This window comes from Chamaea fasciata, unplaced genomic scaffold (assembly GCF_029207755.1).
Source record: "Chamaea fasciata isolate MVZ Bird 193981 ecotype frontalis unplaced genomic scaffold, bChaFas1.0.hap1 SCAF_1, whole genome shotgun sequence".
Lineage (NCBI taxonomy): Eukaryota > Metazoa > Chordata > Aves > Passeriformes > Sylviidae > Chamaea > Chamaea fasciata.
In genome coordinates this window covers 52,998,244-53,020,791 of record NW_027094086.1, presented here as the reverse complement: position 1 = coordinate 53,020,791, position 22,548 = coordinate 52,998,244, and the positions used below count along the sequence as shown (strand labels likewise).

General features: G+C 39.7%; 1 protein-coding gene across 1 annotated transcript in view; it reads right to left on the bottom strand.

Annotated features, from left to right (window-relative positions):
- GNAL (G protein subunit alpha L) overlaps positions 1-22,277 on the bottom strand; it is a 181,996-nt gene extending 159,719 nt beyond the window's left edge. Inside the window, exon 1 of the mRNA XM_066183591.1 lies at positions 21,818-22,277. Coding sequence (XP_066039688.1) covers positions 21,818-22,277 — 460 coding nt within the window. The remainder of the gene's footprint in view (positions 1-21,817) is intronic.
- Positions 22,278-22,548: the final 271 nt, after the last annotated feature.

Sequence of the window (22,548 nt, the reverse complement as noted above, 5' to 3'; positions counted from 1 at the left end):
CCACTGAAACATTGTGGTTTGAAAACCACAAAGTTTTAAATGCAAAATATCTAAGAGATGAAGCAACCAGCCTGTTTCTTAAGCAATTACTCTTTGTGTAATATATACCTACTGTACTTGGGAATTGTTTCTTATCTGATCCATGTTACAAATACTATGAATTGGTGCTGTTCAACAATTAGAGGTTACATATGTTGCACAGTTTTAAAATGAAAGTATCACAGGGGAAATATATTTTGATGTTAGTAAAAAAAAAGTATGTGATTTCATACAAAAGGCTGGAGTGCTATGGCCCATCTACAGAAACCATACAGCTTCCAAAGACTATATAGACACAAGTACCTATAAGTGACTGCAGCAATTACATTGTATTTTCTGCACTTTCCAGTTTTGCATACAACACAAAACATTCATTAAAATCCCACTATTTGATAGGGTTTAATGGGAACCAACTGCTGGCCTAGTTTTAATGCATCCACAAGTGTCCACCATTCCTTTCCCTCCCCCAAGTACAAAGCAGCAGACCCTTCTACAAAACCAGTAACCCAGTGTATATACCAAGGTGCTTCACAGAGAAATCAATTCTCCCAAAATTCAGGTACCAATTACTTCTCTGAACTCCTACATCCTGTCATTTTCCTTCTGAGTTTTCTGTCGAGGGCATTGCATGTCAGACAGACCGTGGACAGGGCATTTTCTATTACCATATTGGTTCCTGAATGCAGTCTTAAGTTGCCCTGCAGGTAGAACCCTGCAGGGTTCTTCAAAGGTTTTTCAAAACTCTCAGAAAAAAAAACTAAAACAAATGACATGCTCAAAGAAGAAAAAAATCCCAGTACCAAGTCATTCCCCCTTTTCTGATCATACAGAAAAAAACAACCACACTCATGCATTCTTTCAAAGGTGGTTCAGCTTTTGCATTACATTGGGCTGTAGAATAAAAGCAATACTCTGACCATAAAACACATAAATCCTTATGTACACAACAGTTTGCCCACTTCCAACTATCCCGATTGGTGCAATGCAAGTTCTCTTCCCACAAACTTGCTTTCCACTGTGTAATTAACAGGACGAACAAAGGAAAAGAATATCCATCTCAGTCACTGAGAAAGAAAGAGTACTTTATTTGTACTCTGTTCCATAACCACACTGCATCAAATAGTGCTTTTTCAGCAGTGAGGGTCAGCAGACGGTATTATATTTATATTTACATGAAAGGGCAATCCCATGATTAACACTTACAATACAAGTAGCGATTTGGGTAATGGAAGTTCATAAATCTACCACATTTAACAACATAAAACAAGGCTATTGAGCTTCAAAAACTTCCTTGAATGAGACAGTGGCAAGACAGAAAAATAAGTATAACGAAAAAGCCAAAGTGATCTGCCAGCTGTTGAGTAACACTGTAGTTTTAAGATCGAACACGGTGATTTTCTGGAGAATTTCTTGTATAGCTCTTAAACTTGCATGACTGCAAATGAAAAGCTGCACACATGAGCCTGTCCTCTTGAGGATGCAACTTAAGCTCATATACAAGTTCACATATTAGAAAGTATTTTCCTGTTTTAGTTGTGTTGGCCTTGATGTAGGCTCCCTGTAAGACCAATATAAATACAGAGAACATGTAGTTCTTCTTCCTGGTAGTATCTAATGACCTTAATGGAAAGAGAACCAAAAAATCCTCTTGATTTTCATATAGTAACAATTTATTCTAGTCCTATAATTGATTCTGCAGAGACTTCCATCTTGAGGTCTCAAATTTATTTGAAAAAAGACTTCAAGTAACTCAAATAAAGATACAAAGGTGAAGAAGCAGATGTCTATAGCCACAAGCGTCTATCCCTTCAATTTGTATTTCTCTTTAAATGCATTCTATCCTAAACGGCTCAGGAAGGTAGAGCCATTAAATTGGCCTTTTAGCCCACTTCTGAGACACAAAAAATGCCCTCACTTAAATATTTATTACCCATTTTCCAGTTCTTGAATCTTCTAACTGGAATACAATGCAGACAGAGCATATTTTCATCCTTACTTTGAGTGAGATCACCTGAAGTAGTCCTTAACAATTTAAGGTCAGATACCAGAAGTAGTCCTGCAAAAAGTGTATACAAACTACATTTACTGTTTTCCATATAAACTACTGTTTATTTTCTTGTCTTATTTCCCTCTTCTGGGTAATTTATGAACTTCAGTAATACTGGCTTCAGTTCCAAAAGTTTGATATATATGATGAGAGCTTCACAGTAAGCCACGGAAACACAGAGGACAGAACAAATACCTGACACTTTTGGTCAGGTGAAAAAGATGTCAAGAAACTGATGTGTGATTCTGAGGTCAGGTAGACGACATGAAATGAACCCAGCCCTGTGGTTTACAAACCAACATTTCTACCCTGAAATAAATGTTCACTCACATTACCAAGTCAGTCTACAGTTAAAAAGTTGCCTATGATGCTATTTTGGAAAAGGCTGTTTCAGATACCAAAAGGTAGTTCTATCTACCTTCTTTAATTAGCACAGTGTTAAATCTGCAGCCAACTTTTCAGTGTATTAGTGACTTATCAGTTATTTGGTTGTCAGTACCTCATTACTAACATTTGGTATTTCTTCCTTTGCCTTGTGTTGATAGGTTTCACTGGGTGCCTGACACTGTCTCTCCTGTTTCCAACTGGAATCCATCAGACAGACCCTGACTTTGTGTGCACATTTAGGAAAAACTATGGCAATGTAGTGCCTTGAACAACAGTCCTGGCACTAGTGCTGAATTTAGCAAAAACCCTCACCATTCCAAAACTCCAACAGTCTTTGGATAACATTTTGGAACTGAAACTTCAACCCTGTCATGGAAGTTCTGCCAGCAGCTCACGATCTTCACAAGTGCTGCCTTTACTTGCCGTGTGAGGATGGAGAGGAGGAGAGGAAATATTTCTCCCAAATAAATGTCTCTCAGAAGTTCACAAAAACTGACGTCGCAGATGATGAAGTTTTGAGCCTCTGTTTTCGAGCTGCCTCACTGGAAACAAAAGCTAAAAGTGTAAGCACGAGCACGTTCATTTTAACTGTAATTAAAACCCAGCACTCGGCTGGCTCCCTTTCTCTTGGCGTGTGCTGCCACCACGAGGATTAAAGACAAAATGCAAAGAATGCAGGAATTCCTCAAGAACATCTGGCGAAGAGTAACATTCAACTGCAAACCTTTCTCTGGTCAGTCCCACTTCTGGGCTTGTCACCCCGTTCCTGCCTATCACTCTCAACTCCCTCTGAAAGCCTTGAAAGGGTGAAAGTAGGGAGAACACGGGGACAAATCAAGCAGGGAAACTCTCCAAACTGGCTAAGACGTCCTAAGCTGAGAGTCCACACCACTTCCACTCCTCCTGCCTTGTTTATACAGAATTTATGCATCCAAGTTTTATCGAAAGAGAAGGCCTCCCCCTAATCATCTTAGGGGTCCACACAACTGTAAAAATTTTGGAAAAGAGTCCAGTATTCCTAGTGACAGTAGCACTACTTCAATAACATCACCATTAAAATGTCATGCATGCTGTTTTGATAAACAAATCTGTTCACAAATTTACAACAACAACAAAGTCTCAAGCAGTCAATTAGTCATTTGTTTTTTCAAAATGTAACAGGACAAGCACATCTTCTTTTAAATCAGAAGAACAAAGCACTGGTAATTTTATAGATTATCAGGGTGGACAGACTTAAATTCTTAAATTCTTAAGCTACATCTTAAATTCTTCAGCTACATCTTTTGGTAGCAGAATAAGCCTGCATCAGAACATTTATACTTATAGTGCTGGTAAGCTGATATACACAAAACTGTAGTAGTCAAGGATTTGTGGTCCCGAGAAGACAAGAACTTGTAATGACAATATTCATTCACTCATAAAACCAAAGCAGATTGCTGCTTTCCAGCATCTTTAAGGAAACATGACATCCCCTTAAATATTTGTATTTCAACTTCCCTAATCCACATATCAATTATAATATGCGCTATCCGTTCTGCATCAGAAAATGGAAAGGTTTCCCAGCTTTGCTTTTTCTCTCAAAACTTGACATCCCTTTTTGAGTTTGAATCAGTTCTATCTCAAAATTGAAGGTAAAATTGCATTTAATGAAAACTATTTAGGGAGATTTAATGAGTTAGGAACACCCACCCGAAGACCTGCAAGTTTATTATTTGCCCATTATGAATGAGTTTCAAATGACTGATGTCTGCCATTAATATGCACACCAGTGCTGCAAATGTGCACATCACATTGCTCAAAAAGAAAGAGGATGAACCTATGGGAACACTTTGTACTTGAGCTTTCCTCAAGCTCAACACAGTGGTGTATTCAGAAGAGCAAAGCCATGTGTATTGAAAAGTGATGTGATTCTAAAATCACATCTACAACATCTTGGCTAAGATTTATTGCAACACAAATTTTAACAGATAGGAATCTCTCTATCTCTATATAATGGATGATTCCTTCAGTGAATTCAATCACTTGTATGAGGTTCAAACCAGGATATCAGAAGGGCAGCTCAGGCACCAGTCAGCAGGAGGGTCTGTTTGTTTAAGCAAATAAGTTTCTGGATGAGTAAAGGTGATCTCACTTACGTCTGATGCATTTGGCAGCCCAAAAATAGGAGGAAAGTTCACGAGATGAAAGGTGAACAGCTTGCAAAGAATCAGAATCAACACCAGTCTTGTATAAGATAAAGTTGGTGAGACCTACTGCTTTACAAGAAATAGGGTGAGGCTGACCTACTAGGGTAACCCTGAATAACATTGGATACTGCCACCACTCAAACCATTTCCACTAAGTCAAGGATACTCACCAATCATCCTTCCTTCCCACAGGGCTTCAGGAACTACTATTGTAGAAAACATGAAGGGTACATGAACAGGTTCTAAAGCTCTCACTGTCTTCAATATCTATCTTCAACCAGAAAATATTCTCCTTAAAAGAGCTTGCAATAAAGCGGCCAGGATGGAGAAACTGTGAGATAGGAAGGCAATAATTGAATTGCAAGGCTGTTATCTGCTACCCAAGCACCAGCATTGAAATGTATGCATTTCATTCCAAATATGTTGTAAACTGGAGGGGAGCACGGTGGGAGTGGGAAACTGAAGAAAAGTAGATCATAAGCTGTAATAAACTTTGACAAATATCTTCAGAGTTGCTCTTGCCATGTCTACAGTTAAGCACTTATCACTGTTTAACCACAAAGCCTGAATGCAACCTGTGGGGTACATCTCCACTACGACTATTCACAGTGGTCTTTGCAATTACTGTTTCAGTGGCAATGGGCTTATTTGAGATTTGAGATGCAAGAAACAGTTTTCCTCATGTAATGTCACAAAAGAGTTTAGGAAACATTTAAAGGAGTTAAGAGTCAACATGTGAGTACTACACAGTGAGATACCATAAAACACAAGGTCCTAGGCATTTGCCTTCACATCCCTGGATCTATGAATACTGCACCTGCCTTTCTGGGGCAAACCTACAGTGTTCCATCATCTGCATCTACTGTAATAGGATGTGATGAATGAGTGCCAATCCAGTGCACCTCACTCCATCAAAGTAGTCTTAAAGACCACCTGGCCTTTCAAAAGGACCAATTTCCTACCATTAGTGGGGTGAATGTCTTAGAGAAGTTTTAACTTACATCTGGCAGATGACTGAAAATACAGGGGCCTGAAAAAAACACAACTGCTGCCCTGATCTTTTTTTTCAGCCTTCTGATGTTTGCATTTTTGTACTGGAGTTTCTCAGGGATTGAAACACAAACAAAGTGGATGTTTTGGCATTCCTCTCTAGAGGAGGGACAATACATAGACTTCTAGTTTGACCAGTGGGGTTGGAGAGGTGGCAATCTTCATTCTCCAAACCCAGGTCATTGTTCAGGGTCTATATAAACCAAAGGGAAAAATAAACTGCCACTCTTTTTGCTCTTACAACCTAAATGTGTGAGTGTTCGTGTCCATCTAGTGATGAACAACCATAAACAAAACCTGACTTTTGCATAATCTCATTCATAGGCAAGATGTGGAAACTGATAAAGAACATCTACTAAGCTGTGTGAAGGTTGCAACTCTTTACTAAAGAGCCATTAGGAAGCTGAGAATTTATTTCAGTCTACAATAATGGTTACCATTACAAAAATGCTAGACCAGCCTGTCTTGTACAGAAGTTTCATCAGAATATGGTATTTCATGAGCTGATCTTGAAATTAACCATCATGCACCCCCCAGGTTTTAAAAAAATTAAAATCCCTGCTGCCTTCATAATGAAATTACCACAAGTCTTCTTTACCATTTTACTCCCAATTCTCCAAATTGCAAAGACAGCATTAATAGTTCTAATTATGCTATGGGATAAGCCATGGCAGTTTAGCCACAGAATCCTGCTTCATTCAGTACAAGCAAATGGTGAGTAAAGAACAAACAGAGGTGATAAAATGGTACCTATAAACTGGTGAAACTGGTGTAAGAAGACATTTGGCTCAGCCAAGAGGCTGCTGCAGTTTTCTTTGAGAAACAAGAACTGTATGCCTCTTTTGGCCACAGAGAAGTTTGCTTCACCACACGGCAGGTCACACACACAAATCCCTTCATATCCAGCAGCACCATCCCTCACACCTGAACCAGCAGGTAACTGGGAACACAGGTGGAGACAGCTTTGAGTATCACAGCTTCTTTTTGAGTACACAGTATCTGTTCAGATAGTCATCCAAATTCTGCCTAAATTTATCCCAGATTGGTAAACAAGTTACTGAACTTTGTAATTCCACTGGCTTTTTTAAAAGCAGCTGGCAATAGCTGGAAGTTATAATGCCCTGTGACTCAGTTTTTTCTGAATTACTGACACGGTTTATCCAACACTGACCTCAGCCTAGATAAGATCCCACAGGATTCATTTGCTCTGGCATAGTACCACAGATAGAAGACAAGCACTGAGAAACAGAATAGATGTGTGATCTAAAATAATAAGATAAAAATGCATTGTATTTTGAACGGGACTTGGACCCCTTTTGTTCCAATTGAAGAATACAGGATATCCAATCTGTTATCAAGCCCACTGATGACACGTTCAAAAACATACTGCACACAGAAATATTTGTGAAGTGTTACTTTCACAGTCACACATATTTTCTGAGGAAAAAAGGTAGACCTAATAATTATACAGAAGCTTTGTAATAAAAATTTTACCACTACATAAGCAGTGCTACGACCAGAGAAGGTAAACTTACGCTGTGAGCATGATGCAGAAACTTGACCATACAAGAAAATACTGGTAACCTCGAATTCATTAACTAAGAATCTGCTTCATCTTGGTGTAAATCAGATTACTGACTGCAGCAACGAGCTGCTGCCTGATTTTTTTTTTCCCATGCAGTCTTGTCATGAATTAGCAGCAAGGGGCAGGGACAAAGTTTCCCCTCACAGGAGTGGATCTGTCCATATGTCTAGGCTCAGAGACCTTTGCTTGGTGCAGTAAGGGACTCATTCTTTGCTTGGCCTCTAGCTCCCAAAGCTTGTCAGATGGAAACTTTTCAGTTACGGAAATGTGCAGCAGCAATGCATTCTGATAATCTTTGCACCACGTGGCAGTTACCCCAGCCTGGCATGCTGCTGCCAAGACACCCTCCACTACACTGCCTCTCATGCTTATCTGAAGTGAGACGAGAGAATATCAAGTTGCTACCAGACAGTGTTTTTCACTGGACCAGAAGTGGAGATTGCACAGCCAGAACAGTGTACTTTTAAGACTTGAAGACATTCTCATGCTGTCAAGACAGGGAACCTGTCTGATGAGTAACTGAGAGGTCCAGATCATTACGGTGGCATTGGAACATAAAAACAGTAGCAGAAAGTTCCGTTTCTTCACAGCTGGGCTTTAACATTTTGGATGTGTAACCATCAGAGGAGATCATGCAGCTGCAACATTATTGCTCTGTTTCTCCACTCCCAAGATTATTTAATTTGAGAAGCAGTTTTCAGAAATTAGAGTAAATATCAAAATAATAATTTGGACACCAAAGGTAGCAGCTTATTGTAACAGCTCTCTAAAATAATTTTAGAGGTAGGCCAGCAGCAGACATCTAAACTAATAGTTGAAAATTAGATGATATGTAAATTTGCACATGATCCACTTCTGCTTTGATTTTCCATCTGAACAAGAGGAAATATATCAATGGTCCACTCCTTGGAAAAATCCACACTAGACACTGAAGACTTCTGTATACACTGCAAGAATTATTCTACATAAAAAAAGAAAAGATGACATACAGTCAACGTGTCACACATTTGCTATTCTTTATTCTATACTGTATACGCTGTAAGGAATGAGAATACTTTGAGGAATGCAGAAAGGAAGCAGTCATTTAATCCAAGACAACATAACACAGGTTGAAATAAGGCATGTGTACCAAAGTTTGGACAGATATCCTTCATGATGGAATGGCCAAACTTTTGCACGTATATTTGACAGTTTGACTATAGTTGGAATCTAGCCCTATTGATCATTACAGTTGAGTCTTCCTAATGATATTCATTATATGACACTATCCAGTTGATTCTATTATGTTTTGACCTCTCAGCTTAAAGCTTTCCATCATGAATACCAATGGGTACTTATGACCAGAAGGGAAAACTAGGAAAACAAGCAAAAAAGTGTTTCTGTCAGTGTTTTAATAAATCTGCTGTTCTGAAATCTACCCTAATTTTTTCAGCACCCTGCTGTTGAGCCAGAAGTTACATGATGCATTTTATAGGCTTCATGAAAGATGTTGCATTTTCAGTTTTAAGGCTCAGAGTAAGAGTGCGCCTAAAAATATATAAAATCAACTCAAAATAAATAAAAGAATAAATTATTAATATCAGTAAAATACATATTCAAGGACTGAGCCAAGTACAAAGTGAAAAATACCACTAAAAAAATTAAGAACATTCTCCCTGAAGGAATTGATACATTCAGACTGTGAAACAAACCACTTTTGTAAGTCTTCATCAGTGCTGACTATTTGACTCCAAGTGAAGTTGGTTGAAGACAAAACCACTCAGTACTTCTGAAGCACTTTTGATGACCTGTGCCATAACCAAACTGAGAATTCAGGCACTCAGGAAAATTTTCTGCTGTGCTTCTGGATCTCAGCTCCCTCTTCCAACTTAAGCAGTAAATTCCAGACTGATGACACCACAAAATTAAGTTCACATTTGGGATTCCTGCAGTCACAGCAAGACTTACTATGCTTTCAGTGCAAAAGCATGTGTTTTACATACTTTCACGTTACACTGACTTATAATTTCAGATCTTTATATACTACAGCAAAATCAGAAACACAACTGCTCCTATACTTGTAAGTAAATTTTCCTCCTCCACAGTTTATGCTCACAATCTATTCTGGAAATTCTTTTAAAAGAAAATGTATGTTTTCTCCACAGGAAGGGTCCCTGTGTAGAGAGTTAATTAAAATGCTAGAAGACCAGGCTCCAGTTAGAGCATTTATCAGAACACCCACAGGGGAAGGGCTACCCTTTGAAATGATAAATACATTGTCAACCAGGGATGGGGGTCAAGAAAGATTTTCAAGGCATCTGATGCTCTGAAAAAAATGTATACACCTCAGAACCAAAACCCATACTTTCTATGATGGGATGACAGACTTGGTTAGGTATTTCATGACCGGAGATAATTGTTAGTGCACATTTAAGATGAGTTAAAAAATGAGAGTACCCCAATGTGTTCAGAGAGACTTAATTCATCAATCAAATACCTATTAATAAAGAAGAGGACTATGAAGGTAAGAACTCTTCCCTTATTTCAGTAAAAGGTTAGAGTAAGAATTGATTTCCAACATATATCACATACAAGAATTCTGGTAATAAGCAGTTTTTGTAACAGATGTTCCTCTTCCTAACTTTTATTTAAAAAATGCCACCAAAAACCTGACCTAAAATAAACGTGTAATTTTACTAAATCCTTGAATTTAGGAGCTTTATGTTTTGAGTTGGAGTCCTTTATGGTTAAGACTGTTTCAAAACCTGAATAAGTAATTTTTCAGCCACAAACAAAGAAGGCAAAAAGTAGCAAGGGTCAGCTGATTTGAAAGACAGCATTCATAAAAGGTCCAAGCAACTGCCTGCAAGATCTAACATAGTACAGAAGACACTTCTGGACCAGAGCCAGAAAGAAATAAAAGAAGAAAGCAAAAAACACAACATCATGAGATTACCTTTATTCTCCTGTGCTGGTATGTAGTAGCAGTAAGTATTTAACTGGCCTAGTACTTCATCTTGATAAAGCATTTTCAGCTTGTTGAAACTATCAAGTTAAATAAGCAGCTGGTTTCTTTTTAAGAAAAGGACACGGAACAGTTTCAAACACCCTAAAACCAGACTACATAATAGAGATGAAAAGGAGCAAGCAAAGTACTGCTGTTTCCAGAGTACCGAAAGCTAACAAAATGATTTGTTTTACAAGAAATCATAATAGCAGCATCCTCTTCTGCACCATGCTAGACCAAGACGTGGTTAATCAGTTTCATTGTTTAACAAAACAATTCATATTCACCCAGAAATGTCAAGTTAGGTTCTTTACCTTGAAACAGTAACAGCAAATTTCCCCGGATGTCAATACAAATAATTCTTTAAACAGAGATTCTTGCCCTCTGTCTTCACAATGTGATCTAAACAGTTCTTTTCTTAATATTTACAGGATAACTCTCTACAAAAAGGATCTGAGCATGCCCTGCAAATCACAACAGGTAACAGCGTAAGGAACGTCAATCCCATTTACTGCTACTCTATGAGATAACCTGAAGGCATCAGAAAATCAAGGTTTTTTCAGGTATGAGATGCCATTATTTAGATTACACACAGTTGGAGAAAAATCACATTCCATGAAGCACAGGACTGGAATCTACTATCTAATGCCAATGAATCAGTAATAAGTTATTTGCCTAATTAAAAATAAATATCTGAGGGATATTGATAGCAAACACAGCTGATTAAGTTGAAGGCTTATGTCAATATAATTTGATATTATAAATAAGCAGCACATGTATGCCCAATGTTATTCTGCAAACAAACAATGCAGCACATTTTAAATGAATCGGGAATCAGATAATATATAGATTTCAAGAATGAAGTGCAAACCATCAATTAGTTACAGTAAACTTTTACCCGCTGATTAAAAATACCACTGTCAATAAAGCTAGCTTATCAAAAGACTCAAGTGTGGACAAGCAGCAACATTGGAGAATGGAGAACAGCAAGTATGATAAACCTGGTACAGTCAAGTAATAGTCTTCCACAGCCACTGCAAGGTCATCTCTCCAGGAGCAGCAGAAGCAGACTACAAAGATTTTTACAGGCCAATTTCAGAAACACTTGCATATATACTGATTATGAATTGTCAGATAAAGAATTTCAAAAAATAAAACCAATGCTTCCTGCAGAAAAGAAATACAAACAGCATTAAAGCAGGCAGTGTCCACTTCTGACATATTGAAAAAAACCAGTCAGACAAGAGCAATAGGTGATGAGCACATTTAGCTTTTAAATAATATATTCCAGACTGTTTTCTTTCAAGAAATGGAGTAACTATTTGAGTTACAGATACAAAACAAGATGGAGAAAGCAAGCGTAGCATGAATTCCAACCCAGTAGAAGTGTATGAGTGAGACAGTGTATGTCCTATTCTGAACTAGGGTTCAAAACAAGAACACTGCTTGAATATTTTGTATGAATTAATAGTGTAATATTCATCTTAAAATTCAAGTAACTTATGAGTTTAAAGCACAAAGACTATGAGGAAGTGAAATGATGTCTTGGTTACATATATAGTCAAATAGAAAAAAATCTTACTAGTCACTTCTGGACTTTAGTCTAATTATTCATAAACTCCTAAAGTCTGCTCCATTGTCTAACTGCTTGCCTCAAGCTGATGAAGCAGCTACCAATACCAAAGTCTTTATCACTCTAACTTCAGAGAGAGAATTGTGTTAGGGAATAAAGGACTGAACTCAAAAGATGTCTATTTATTTATCTGGGACTCAGTAATATCTTCAAATTATTTTTGTCTGACACAAGATTACGAGAGATTAATTTAACATTTCTTTGCACATCATGTGAACAGACAATTAATTCAAATTTCTAATTACTCCTTTATCAGATTATCTAATTGTCTTTTATCAGGGTATCAGGATAGAGAATACATATGAAAAAATGCCCCCACCAACAATCCCAAAACACAAGTTCTTACTTTTAAAGTAAAGGTAGGAACAAAAAAAAAAAAAAAAAACCAAAAAACCAAAAAAACCTTTTGCTCCCATACTCAACCAGCCATTTTTATCTTAAGAGAAATACTGTCATTAAGGAAAGGTTACATTTCAGTGGCAGTCAGCACAGCAGGATGCACTGATGTTATGCTGTTTTGGCTTGAGAAGGTTAAGTATTTGTTTTGTCCTGCACACAATCTACATGTACCAGAACAGGAGGTGCTGCAGAACCCTGGCAGACTGTGACACTGCTCACACAACCAATGCACAGAAACCCAGAGAAACTGTGGTATTAAGATGAATGGCCTCCTCCTAGAGCAGATCAAGGTACTGATATGTACCTGCTCTTCAGCACAGGATAGGGAATCAGACCAAGTGTGGAACAACTGCTCATTCCGTTTCAGAGCATCAGAGCCCCCATTTGCTTTTCCTGAAACTGCTGGATCAGGAGCACAAGCAGTGGTACTTGTTGATAGTATGAAGAAGCATGAAAAGATCTTCCCTGCCCACCTTCCAAATCCCTCTCTAGCACATCTTGAAAGGCTGTTTGACCTTTTACTGCATTGCTTTAGCTTTTCCTGACATATTAGAAAGCATTAATTCAGTCTCTGGCAGATAGATCACATATCTGTGAATCTGCTTTAATTAGACAAGGACTACTGCCAAATGGGAGTCGATAGGGAGTCGAGTGCTCTTCAGGTGATCCTTTCTGCATTAAATTATGAGCAACTTCAAGTATCAAAAAACTACTCTCTCCATTTCAGTTTTTCCATGAAACGGTTTTTCTTTTACCTCTGATTGTTCAAAGACATAACTGACATACACCTAGAGCCAGGATCCCCTGACAGAGGAAAGTTCTGCATATCACAAGTCAAACACCACTGCAGGCAGTTTTTTGTTCTTTGCCCCCCCACCTCTGCTTAGCAAGTATTTTCACCTCTATACACAGAGTTAAGAAGTAGAAGGCCCTCAGAGTGAATATGTAGCCCCCTAAAATATTATTGTATTTTCCTCACTTAAAAAACTCCAAACTCTAAAATGAACAAGACACCAACTGTACTGTTTCAATAGCAACCAGGTTGGAAAAACACTACTGAACAAACAAGCTCATGAACTCAGATATCACACTGAGCAGAATAAGAAAATCTGAGGGAGCAGCAATAGGATTTGGAATAACAGATTTATACACTCGGAGTCCAGGAGGAACTCCATGGAAGAGGGACTGCTATGGCCTCTGATCTGCAAGCAAGATGTCAGGAAGCACAATATCAAACTCAATGCTAGTGTTTCTCTACTGGTCTTCCATTAAGGCAAAATAAATGCTTTACAATGCTGAAGAATCACAGAAAGTGTAAAAATATTACCCAAATTAAGAAGAAAAATGTATTTACCAAAAGGAACAATGGATGACAGTTATTTAAATGCAGCTTGTTATCTAGTCTTTTTCTAAGTGCTGAAAGCTTGTGTTCCCTTCTCAATGCTATTTCATCTGCAGGGACAGTCCAGATTAATATGATTTTGAAGTACTGCTCTGTTAAACAAAACAAAGCCATCAGAATTTACATGACAGATGGGTGGTTTCTTGGTTGGTTAGGTATTTTTGTTCCCCTCACCCCTTCCGAAGTATGAGAAAATACTCTCAAGAATTTGAGATTCCTGTTCTTTCAAAACATTAAATCAAAGGAGGATCAACTACTCAATCTAAACCAGAATTATTGTCCTGTAGTTCCCATCTTTTTTCATTCATGGAAATATTTTCAATGCCTAAAGGCAAAACATTTGAACAGCTACTCTTCTGCCTTCAGCCACATTCACAGGCTAGTAGACCCAATGAATAAAAGGAACTGAAAGCCCTCTTAAGTTATAGCCTGTCCTTCATGCCATTTTCCTGGTTGTTTATATGTCACCTAGAAAGGAGAGTCTTTCTGCCTATTTAAAAATTAGATTTAAGAAAAAGGCAAACAAACCAAACCCTACCAAAACTCTAGAACCCCCCCCCCAAACCCCAAACTCTTTGATCATATATTTTCAGATTATGAAGTGGTTAATTCTGTGTATGCCCTTTATACAAATTATTATGTTCTTCTGCATTTTTGGTTCATAGTTTAAAAAAGAAAATAAAAAAGTTAATACATCTTTGCAAAGGCCGACACATTAGAAGCGCTTAATATCACATTCCTATCTCTGCTAGACAGTGAATTAGACAAACACAGAAGCTCAGAACAGGCAGTAGATAACACCATAAGTCTGTTTTGTAATTCAGATGTCCAGTGAGTCAAAGGATGTAAAAAAGCAATCTTGTTACAGAATCCACTACACTTGCCCTGTGCTTATGAAGATTTAAGGCTATGAGATATGTCAGGACCTAACCCAACCACATATGCTTGAAGGTTGGTTTATCTCACCTGGACACCTCAGAGCAATCTCCTGCATTTTACAAGAACTTCAGTGGCCGTGTGTGCACGCACAGACAAACGAGTGCACCTCTATCTGAAAAAATATCATTTGGAATAGAAAATGATTCTACAATCAACATAAAAAATTAATTCAAATTTAGCTGGAAAGAATGCTTTAACTAAAGGAAAAAACCAACTTGCTTTCATTGTAGTTTCGTCCTCCGCATGTGAGGCATTTGGGAAAATAAGATGATTCTGAAGAAGGCACTGCCTAACACCATGAAGTGCATTCTGCATTTGCCCCAAGATACAGAATGATGAATTCCCCACAGTTCAGAGAGCTGCAGCATAGCAGAGTTGGCAATGTCTAAGCAACATTCACCAGAGTTTTCAAAAAAAGATTAAGTTACTTAATATAAATTACACTTGCACACAATACTAAGGATTGGTGTTCACCCACATTTTTGGCAGGTGAACATAGCCTTCGTTCTTCATGGTGGAAAAATACAACTCTCCCTTATCCATCCATTTCAATCCACAGACAACAAATTAAACACAGAGTATATGACATGTATCAAAAAGTATGGATTTTCAAATTAAGAAAGAGAGGCTGGGGGTGAGGAAACAATATTGTTGGGTTTTTATCACAGGTGTTTTTCAGCCTGCTGCTTATCTCCATTGCATGCACTAACCCAAATCACCGAAAGAATGGTCTCATTTTCTGAAGACTAACTAGATAATTTGCTTGAACTGACTGCTGAGAAGAACTTCCTTTTTGCCATTTAAAGAAATGAAGTCCTCTTAAAAAAAAAACTGCTAAAAGTGTTTTGTCTACCATAGAAAAAGTGCAAAACACTTCAAATTTTTTTCTTTTTATTTTAAATACTTGAGGGGAAAAAACCCTTCTACTTTTAAACAGCTTTAAGCTGCAAAATGCATGTTGTTCCCACATGATGTAAATTCTACTCTGAAATAAAGGTAACAGCATAGGATTTATAGTTTTACCTGGATCTGACTTACTACAATAACTGTATTTTCAGAAGGACAAATTTATTATTCTTGAAACCTAACATTACCTTAACTATAAGTGGAATCCGTAATTCTTCAAACATAAGTTTAAAACCAAACACAAAATACCAGATTCTCAAGACGCAATTCAAGTTTTACTTCAAAGAGATCTTATCAGCTAAGATGTTCCACTACAGGTGATTGATGTTACATCTTATGTTACAGACATGAATTGGCAGCTTTTTTCTCGGATTTTTTAAATCTTCTGCACGTGAACACAGAAAAAGAAAATAATAAATCATTTCTTAAGCAGTTTTTACCTATTCTGGTCCCGAACTGCACGCGTTTCCCTCTTCATACAGCTTATTCTGCAAGGCTTTAAGTTCTTAAACTTTTATTTGATATTCATATGCAGACAAATCACAGGACACAGGATTTTCACACATACATTCATAGGGTGCTACAGGGATAATATGAAATGTGCTAGTTAGTGTGCTTAACATGCTCATCCACTCTTAGAAAAAGCATAAATATGATGCACACAGGCCTGATACAAGGCTGCATTTCCTCCAGATTCTGCAAAAGATTCATAAGATTCTATCCCTTTTATGCGAGAATAAGCGACACCTCTGTTGTCTTATTTACACCATTTTGTTTCTCTACCACTATTCAAAAATCCGTGGAGAAGAACCATTTCCACATCACTCAGCAAAGGTAAAAAGTTTCTAGAAAAGGTATAACTATCAAATAAGTTAAACTTGGTAAGCAGAAGGCAGGTCAGGGTTTCTGCCACAGCTTGGCCAGACTGCTGGATTTAAAAAACAAACAGACAAACAAACAAAAAACCCAAACAAAAAACCCCCTTTAATTTAACTTTACAAGCTCAAATGGTACCTGCCTCAAAAAAGTAAGTTGAGGGAAGCCATGACTCTACGAAAAAAACCCACCATTAAGTATTCCCCCAAATCTGTAGTTACACTGTGTCAGAAAAAGATAAAACGAAAGAAATTGGGTGTTGGGTTGGGTAGCAGAAAGGGATGGACATGGTAACAAAAGTTTAAAATTGTATTCCTTCCAAACTATTGGGGGGGAAAGGAGAAACAAATATTCAAATCAAAGAGTTTAACATACTCTTCAAAATTTCATCAGTCAAAAAGTCACAATGGTAATGGGACCTTAAAATGACATAACAGACCTGCAAAGTTTGCTTAGTTAAGACACTGCACTCCAATAAGCATTCATGGAATACACACTGATACACAAAACTTGCCTAATAACCAAAAGTTCTAATTAACAGCTGCAGAACCCACCTTTCCACAGCACTTAAAGCCTCCCAGTATAACTAGACTTAACACAGGGAAAAAATGATTTTATTCTTCCTTAAATCGCAAGTGATTAAAGATAAACAAAATCAATCAAAGAATGGAAGTAAGTTAAAACACCTAAATATGGGCTAAATCTAATTAGCTTTTAATTTACAGATAAAGAAAAGCTAAGTATTGTAAATCAGGGATTGTTTTCAGTACACTTAAGACTCTCCCAAAGTTAAGAACTGATCCCAAATGTCCTGATGACTTCTGCCTACTGGTTTCCTCCTGTGCAAGGAGTGCATATCCCACTTCCTGTGATGCTGTAAGTAACAACAAAAGCAGAAGAGCTTTTGAAAAGACATGCAAATTATGCAAAGTATTAGGGATTATCTCCATATTAGAAGTAGCTGGCTGTAAAGATCCTAAATATGCCAAGTTCCCTTGCAGACCAGGGAAGGAGTAATAGAAAAGCACTCAAACATTCAACCTTATGCAGACACAACGGAAGTATCACCACATCAAGCTAAACTATATTCAGGTATTTATCAAAAAACATACGTTGACACCATATACAAGTTAAAATTATTTTTAAAATAAAATTCATTAGGCTTAAGATTTAAAATTGGCTTGAGGATGTATGATGAACTTAACAATGTGCTGATGCAGAACATATATGAGACGGCAATTTTAATCTAAAAGCCACTGTCAGACCAGAAACTCTCTTTGCACAAAAAGTTCATTTCTGACAACAGTCATTTGGTGCATAGCAAAGAAAAGAAAAAACACCATTACTTTTGTTATACACCTCTGAGCTTTCTGGCATCTCCTGTGTAGGAGTTTCCCAAGCTTGACAAGGCATCTTTGTGTTTGATTTCCATCAATTCAGAGGAATGTTTTCGGTATGTTTTCTCTAGTTTTGTACACGAACATCACCAAACATATGTAAATTTTACTATCAAGTCAGTACTTAAATATCACATAAGCAGTTCCAGTACCTTTTAAGTGAAGAAAATTACTATCTCTGTTTCCTCTCCCTCAATCCCTACATCATTACTTTCAGTTTCTGTTGAACAGAAAAGCTATTACTCAGAACACTTTCAGTTTCAATTTAGCAGGGAAGTGTAAAAGATTGTGTTCTGCTTGAGAAAGTCATCCAAAGTTAAGACAGCAACCAGGAGTGAGGGTAAATGGAAAAAATAGGAGTCAGAGGTTAGAAGACAACAGCTATCTAGGAAAAAAAATTCAATCTATAGCTGACTTCAACATTACATGAGCCTTAATTATACCACAATGGTTAACTCTCTGTTTAAAGCCTATTCCCCTTCACCCCACTTACTCAAAAAATAGTTTAAAATACAAGACCGCAAATGAGAATGTAAATTGCTTCTATGAAGTGATTTGTAATGTTTCTATAGTTTCTAGGTAATCAGCAGCTAAAACAGTCTTGTAGAAGAGGGTGACTGCAATTCTATGGAAAATAAAAAAAAAAAAAAGACCAAACACAAGACAGAAACCAAAGCTACAAAACTCCAATCTGAAAATATGTTCAATACATCCATATGCTTAAAAAAAACCAATCCTCATCTGAGGGTTAGTAAAAGCATCCTAAGAATTCTGCAGAGATGAACATTTCATTTACAAAAAGAAAAGGAAACAACCCCCCCTAGAAATAATACAGCACCCAATAATCAATCAATTTTATTTTTAAAGTGAATGTTAACCAAGAAACAGCCAACTCTGGTGGAAAGCCAGTTTCCATTTTATGTGGATTCTTCTTTCAGAAGAAGAAAAACAAATGGACCCAAACCATGTCTGCTGTTACTACAGTGCACCAGTAAAGCCTCAGCATCACAGCTACAGCCACCTGATACTTAAACACTTATTTATGTGGGAGGCACAGAGAGAGAGCTGATCTTGAGCACTTACTGCACACCCTCCCTTTCACAATCTCTGGTTATGACAAAACACATTAAGTGCTTCCGAATGTAGGTTAGGGGAGAGTGTCAAAACATCACGTGCACCACCAGACGTTTGTTGGGGGGAAGCTGTGACAGGCAAGAACACACTCTTTGAGAGATATTTACCAACATACACTACAAAAAGCCTTTGAGACTTCATGATATCTTGGTAACTTATATGCACAGCTCACAACAAAGCTGATTGTTTTCATTTGACATAATAAAAGAGTGAGTGTGCTTTTAAGGAAAGGTCGTTTTCAAAGATTTATAAGCTTCTCTTCTAATATACTACTTATTTAGACTCTGGAGATTTTTAGTATTCTTACATTAGTGCATTTATTTGCATATGCTTTTGATATCTAATAGGAGCTCCTTAAAATATACACTGTATTTTTCTCTAAAATTTCAATAATATGCTCTAAACTTGCCCCAGTAAATGTAGGTGATATATAAGGACAAGCCAAAATGAGGCTATTATTTACAAACTTGTGTTTGAAAAAAGAAACACAAAGCCCGCGATAACGCTGTTGCTCAACTTTGTTTGTTCTGTGATGGTGCTCTGCTTGTCACTGCATTCACCATTTCGCCTCTGCTGTGCATTTCCTCCATGTTGATGTACAAAAACATTCCTCCTCTCTCTAGCAAAGGTACGCTTTTCAGGTTCACTCTGCCAGGAAGACCTTAGGGACAGGGATCCAGTCATTAACCACTTGAAATGCTACCAAATATCAGGTTGGTAATATTCTTTATTCTAAAAGACCTTTGTGTGCATTCTAAGTCTTTTCCTCTGTGGAAGACTGAAACCTATTACCTTGTGCAATGCAATTTTGTTTTACTCCTTCTCTGACAAATAAACCCTTCCCCATTCTAAATAATTTCCTCTTATCTACAGCAGCATTTCCACTACTTTCAAAAAGCAATACAAAGCACCTGCAGCTCTTCCTACATCCAAATGATACATTTAAGTCAGATCCTGATCTGCAAGGCCTGAAACAATAATCCAACATTTCCTCCCAGCAATATGGAGATCAAGAGAATCTTTTTTGATTCTGACACGGATTTTAAACAAAATTCAACACAGGGAGTCTTAGGAGTGTTTAATTTCTTTTAGGGTGCCAAAGGCCAGAGATGATTTATTTTTCAAATGGCATTGTTTCTGAACAGGTGTTTACTGCACTGGTTTACTATGACAACCACCCATATTATAGCCTACACACACAATCTATCTGTTGGAATGCTTTTGCTGAAGCAACGATAATCCTCTCCAGAGGAAGGCCACCAAACAGGATCTCTGCCTTCTTGCAGCCATACTAGTCAAAACATACACTCAGATGCTTCAGGAGGAAAAAAACCTAAAATTTTTAACATTTCATTTAAAAAGTTGTATTGATGAGTTAATAACTGCAACAGTTCAAGAATCAGAAGAGACATTTTACCAATACTACTAATAGTACCTTCATGGAGTATGAATTACATCTTCCTCCTTCCTCTCCACCAGCTGCACTAGTATCCTACAAGCTGGTATTTTATGTGTAACAATAAAATCCATGATTTGTTTTTTGGAAATGGAGCACTACAGTTCTGGCATAGCTTTTGTCCACTGCTGAATTTCACATTTTCTCCTCCCCTTACCCAGCAACAGGAATGAAGGAATCCAGTAAAACAGAAACTGAGTTTTATAAAGAAGGATGTAAAGACTACCCCAAATCTGAAATGCACTTAGATAAGCACCAAAACTCCATAACACACAACTTTACGAGAACAGGCAAGGAAGCTAATGCAAAAGCAAATCAGTATTTTCACGCTAACAGAAAACAGAGATTTATGACCACAGCTAAGAGGCCAAATAAGCCCTCTGCTCAGACCATAAAAAAAATAAAAAAGCCCTGCAGTATGACTGTTCTGTTTCCTGCAGGAAATGAGATGCTTGTATTAGATACCCCTGTGGTTTTCATACTGTAAATGTATCAGCTGGTACAAATCCTCTGGAGAGGACTATTAACTAATGCTTAGAAAGAGCAGTGGCAACAGCCGACCGCACGTAGCACACCTCAGAGAAGAGAGGACAAAAGCTGGCAAGTCATCCCTAAAAAATCTGAGAGCCAAGCAGCTGAAGAACACATCTTGTAGTAGAGGCGATGTCTGAAGAATGTACATATCCACACCCGCTTATTTCCCCTTACTCCGCTCACTGCTTCTTTAAATAAGGAACCTACTGCTCAACACCACTCCTCTCATTTAGGAGTCTCAAGCCGCTCCTCATTAAACCATCCCTGGCTGCACGCGGCACAGGAGGACCATCCACAGGCTACACACATCTCATGCATGCATGCATGGCCATTTTTCCTCCTTCCTACCGTGCTTTAAACAAATGAATATTGTTTATATTTTTTTTCCGCTAATGTTTCCGAGTTGCGAGGGCGCCGAGCGAAGTTCCCGCCGCGGGCGATGGGGCAGCCCCCGCCCGGGCAGGGCTCCTCCACCCGGGAAGACCCCGCTGCTCCCCCATCCGCATCGCTCCCGCCCGCCCGCCTGGGTGGAGCCGCTCGCCCTCGCCCGACGAGCGCCGACCGTGTTCTCCATTGCAAAACCATTGCCAGGGCCAGAAGCGGGGAGGAGAGACCAGGGGGAGGAAGAAGGGAAGAGAAGGTGTAAACCTGTCTGGGGGAGAGCCCGGGGACGGACACGGCCGGGGGGGCGGGAGGGCAGGGCCGGGGGGGCGGCCGCGGGGAGACAAAGGAGGGATGGAGGGAGCCCAAGGAAAACAGGGGAAGCCGGGGAGGGGGCGCTGCCGGGGAGCCCCGCGGGGCACCTGCCCGCCCCGGCACACCCCCGCACAGACAGACAGACAGACACACACACACACGTACCGAGCAGCAGCAGGCGGTGCGTCTGCTTGTACTCCCGCTTCTGCTCCTTGAGCGCCCGGTCGATGCTCTTACTGACTTTCCTCGCCTCCTTCTCCGCCTCCCGCTCCTCCAGGCGCAGCTTCTCCCAGGTCCTCTGGAGCGCCGGCGGCTGGTGCAGCGCCTGCTGCCGCGCCGCCTTCCCCCCGCCGCCAAGGCCGGGGCCGCCGGCCTTGGGCAGCGCCGGCTGCCGCTCGGGGGCCGCCCCATTGCCGCCGCCGTTCTGCAGCAGCAGCGGCGGCCCGTCCGCCTCTCCGCCGGGCTTTCCGCCGGGCCGGAGCGGGACGCCGAGAGGCTGCGGCTGCGGGGCGGCGTGAGGCTCCGCCGGCGCTTCGGGCTCCGAGGCGGCGCCGGCGCTGGAGATGGAGCCGCCGCCGCCGGCGTCGCCGAAGAGCCGCGGGCGCAGGCTGTAGCAGAGCCCCATGGCTCGGTGCCCCCGCCGGGGACGGGCTGTGGCGCGGCGGCGCTGGCCTCAGCGCTTCCCGCCGGCCGGGCGGGCGGCGGGCGGGGAAGGGGCGCCGCGGAGCCCCTCACGGCCCCGCTGGGCCATCTTGCATCTTCCTCCCGGGTTGTGGCGGCGGCTCCTCGGCGCCGATCACCTGACACCGACCGAGCTGCCACCGCCGGGTCCACGTTACCGTAAATACCCCAGCGCCAGCCCACCGCGCAGCGCCGCCGGGGGAAGGGCGGGGGCG